At 45.3% G+C, this 2,548-nt stretch overlaps 1 protein-coding gene across 1 annotated transcript; it reads left to right on the top strand.

Moving 5' to 3' along the window:
* The first annotated feature begins 29 nt into the window (after positions 1–29).
* Positions 30–1,269, top strand: LOC130521159 (fibronectin-like). Its single transcript, XM_057024795.1, has 3 exons — positions 30–192; positions 298–558; positions 728–1,269. The coding sequence occupies exons 1-3, from the start codon at positions 69–71 to the stop codon at positions 1,069–1,071; spliced, it is 729 nt and encodes a 242-aa protein (XP_056880775.1). The 5' UTR covers positions 30–68; the 3' UTR covers positions 1,072–1,269.
* Positions 1,270–2,548: the final 1,279 nt, after the last annotated feature.

Here is a 2,548-nt window from a genome sequence, read left to right as displayed (position 1 = left end):
CCAGCACCTCTGCAGGCTACAAACTGCAGGTGGATTACTCATCTGACTCACATGCTGGCAGCCTGGTGATGGAGGACTACAAAGCTGTGCAGGTTCCAAACCTCCGTCCTGACAGCAAATACACTTTCACCATCAAAAGGATTGCAGAAGATGGACGTCAAAGCATCGCATCCTCTCTATGGGCCTCAACAGGTGACTCACGATGATAAAAGTTAGACTGTACGCTCATCTGTTAATGACATCATTGGTCAACTGGCGTCCAGTTTCAAGACCTAAGAGAAACTATTGTCCCCACAGATATCGGCAGTCTGACACAAATTACAGTTTATCACACCAGCCTGGATTTGCTGTCTCTGCGCTGGATTCCCCCTGCTGGAGAAGTGAAGAAATACATGGTGATCTGTTGCAAAGGCCAGGAGATTGTGCAGGAGTTAACAACAACAGACCCCCATATTACTGTTACAGATCTGGAGCCGAAGAAGTTTTACAATCTGGAGGTTTCTGCTGAGTTTGTGAATGGAAGAATAAGTAAACCAGCGATGACCACTGGTTGCACACGTGAGCGACATTATTTCAGTGTTAGCAAATTTATGTCGACAAGGACATAAACTTTTTTTTATTAACTTTACAAGTTAGACTGTACTCAGATCTGTTAATGACTAAGAAATTGATCCTGGCCTAATTTGCCTTCACCTTCAACTTCATATAGAAACTATCATTTCCACAGATGATGACCGTCCTACAGACGTTGGAGTTCATTGTGTCAGTCCAAATTCACTGTTAATGCTCTGGACTCCCCCTGCTGGAGAAGTGAAGAAATACACGGTGACCTGTCGCAAAGGCCAGGAGATTGTGCAGGAGTTAACAACAACAGACCCCCACATTACTGTCACAGATCTGGAGCCAAAGGAGTTTTACAATCTGGAGGTTTCTGCTGAGTTTGTGAATGGAAGAATAAGTAAACCGGCCAGGTGGAATAAGCTCCAATGTGAGCGAAATCAACATTACTCACTCACTCACTCACTCACTCACTCACTCACTCACTCACTCACTCACTCACTCACAAAGTGAACAACTTGAGGTCAATGTGAAAATGTTATTCATGATGTTTTACAGAAACTCTATCATTATTTTTATTCTTACTTGGAGACCAGAAATTAATCAGTGCGATTTTGGAAAAATTGTGTTTTCCTTAGAAGAGTCGGTTGATACACTGATCACAAACCATCAAGTCACAGTTAGAGTTCACATTTAATCAGAGTTCACATGAAAGGAAGGATTACACACCTCTCTGCTGCTTCCTTAGAACCCTCATCCACCAACAATAACATAGTTAACACTATAGAGGTAGTCTCTATTCCACGGTTAAAAGTTCACCAAGCACAGAGCAGGGGAGCGGTCAATCACCATAATCTTATTAAAATTAATATTGAAGCACAAGTTGGAGAAACTAATATCACAATTAAGTGTGGACTGTTAATATTAGATCTCTTTTGTGTAAATCCCTGTTAGTGCACGACCTGATAGCGGATCATCACATTGATTTATTTTGTCTTACTGAGACCTGGCTTCAGGAGGAGGAGTATGTTAGCTTAAATGAATCTACTCCTCCTACCCATCTCAATTATCATATTCCACGTGTTACTGGTCGAGGAGGGGGAGTGGCAGCAATCTATCACTCCCAAGTTATTAATTAATCCCAGACCAAAATATGGCTCCAGTTCATTTGAAAGCCTGACTCTTGGCATCACTCATCTGAACTGGAAGGCAGAAAAGCCACTTCTGTTTGTAGTTGTATATCGGCCCCCTGCTGGGCCACATTCAGAGTTCCTGCCTGAGTTCTCTGATTTCTTATCTGACTTGGTCCTTAGAACGGACAAAGTCATTATCATTGGAGACTTTAATATCCATGTAGACGTTGTAAATGACAGCTTTAGAAATGGCTTCATTTCATTACTTGAGTCAGTTGGTTTCCTCCAGCAGATAAACCAACCAACTCACAGCTTTAACCACACCCTAGATTTAGTCCTGACTTATGGTGTTGAGGTAGAACATGTGTCAGTGTTCCCTCAGAACCCAGTCCTGTCAGACCATTCTTTGATCACTTTTACATTTATGATTAAGGATTCTTCTATGTCCAGTGTCCAGAACATGCGGCCGCATGTTCTGGACACTCGGGTGAAGAGAGGGGCGGAGCTGTCAACCGATCACCACCTGGTGGTGAGTTGGCTCCGATGGTGGGGAAGGATGCCGGACAGACCTGGCAGGCCCAAACGTGTTGTGAGGGTCTGCTGGGAACGCCTGGCAGAGTCCCCTGTCAGAAGGAGCTTCAACTCACGCCTCCGGGAGAGCTTTGACCATGTCCCGGGGGAGGCGGGGGACATTGAGTCCGAGTGGACCGTGTTCCGTGCCTCCATTGTTGAGGCAGCTGACCGGTGCTGTAGTCGCAAGGTGGTTGGTGCCTGTTGTGGCGGCAATGCCCGAACCCGCTGGTGGACACCAGCGGTGAGGGATGCCGTCAAGCTGAAGAAGGAGTCGTATCGGGCCT

The sequence above is a fragment of the Takifugu flavidus genome, unplaced genomic scaffold (assembly GCF_003711565.1).
Source record: "Takifugu flavidus isolate HTHZ2018 unplaced genomic scaffold, ASM371156v2 ctg745, whole genome shotgun sequence".
NCBI classification, from domain to species: domain Eukaryota; kingdom Metazoa; phylum Chordata; class Actinopteri; order Tetraodontiformes; family Tetraodontidae; genus Takifugu; species Takifugu flavidus.
The sequence above is the reverse complement of the archived record's forward strand: the minus strand, read 5'-3'. Positions and strand labels throughout refer to the sequence as shown.

Bases quoted from the DNA above. Each gene is read 5' to 3' on its own strand.
- LOC130521159 (XM_057024795.1), top strand. From the start codon at position 69: ATGGAGGACTACAAAGCTGTGCAGGTTCCAAACCTCCGTCCTGACAGC. The intron at 193-297 runs GTGACTCACGAT...TTGTCCCCACAG, and splicing joins CTCTCTATGGGCCTCAACAG to ATATCGGCAGTCTGACACAA. The intron at 559-727 runs GTGAGCGACATT...TCATTTCCACAG, and splicing joins GATGACCACTGGTTGCACAC to ATGATGACCGTCCTACAGAC.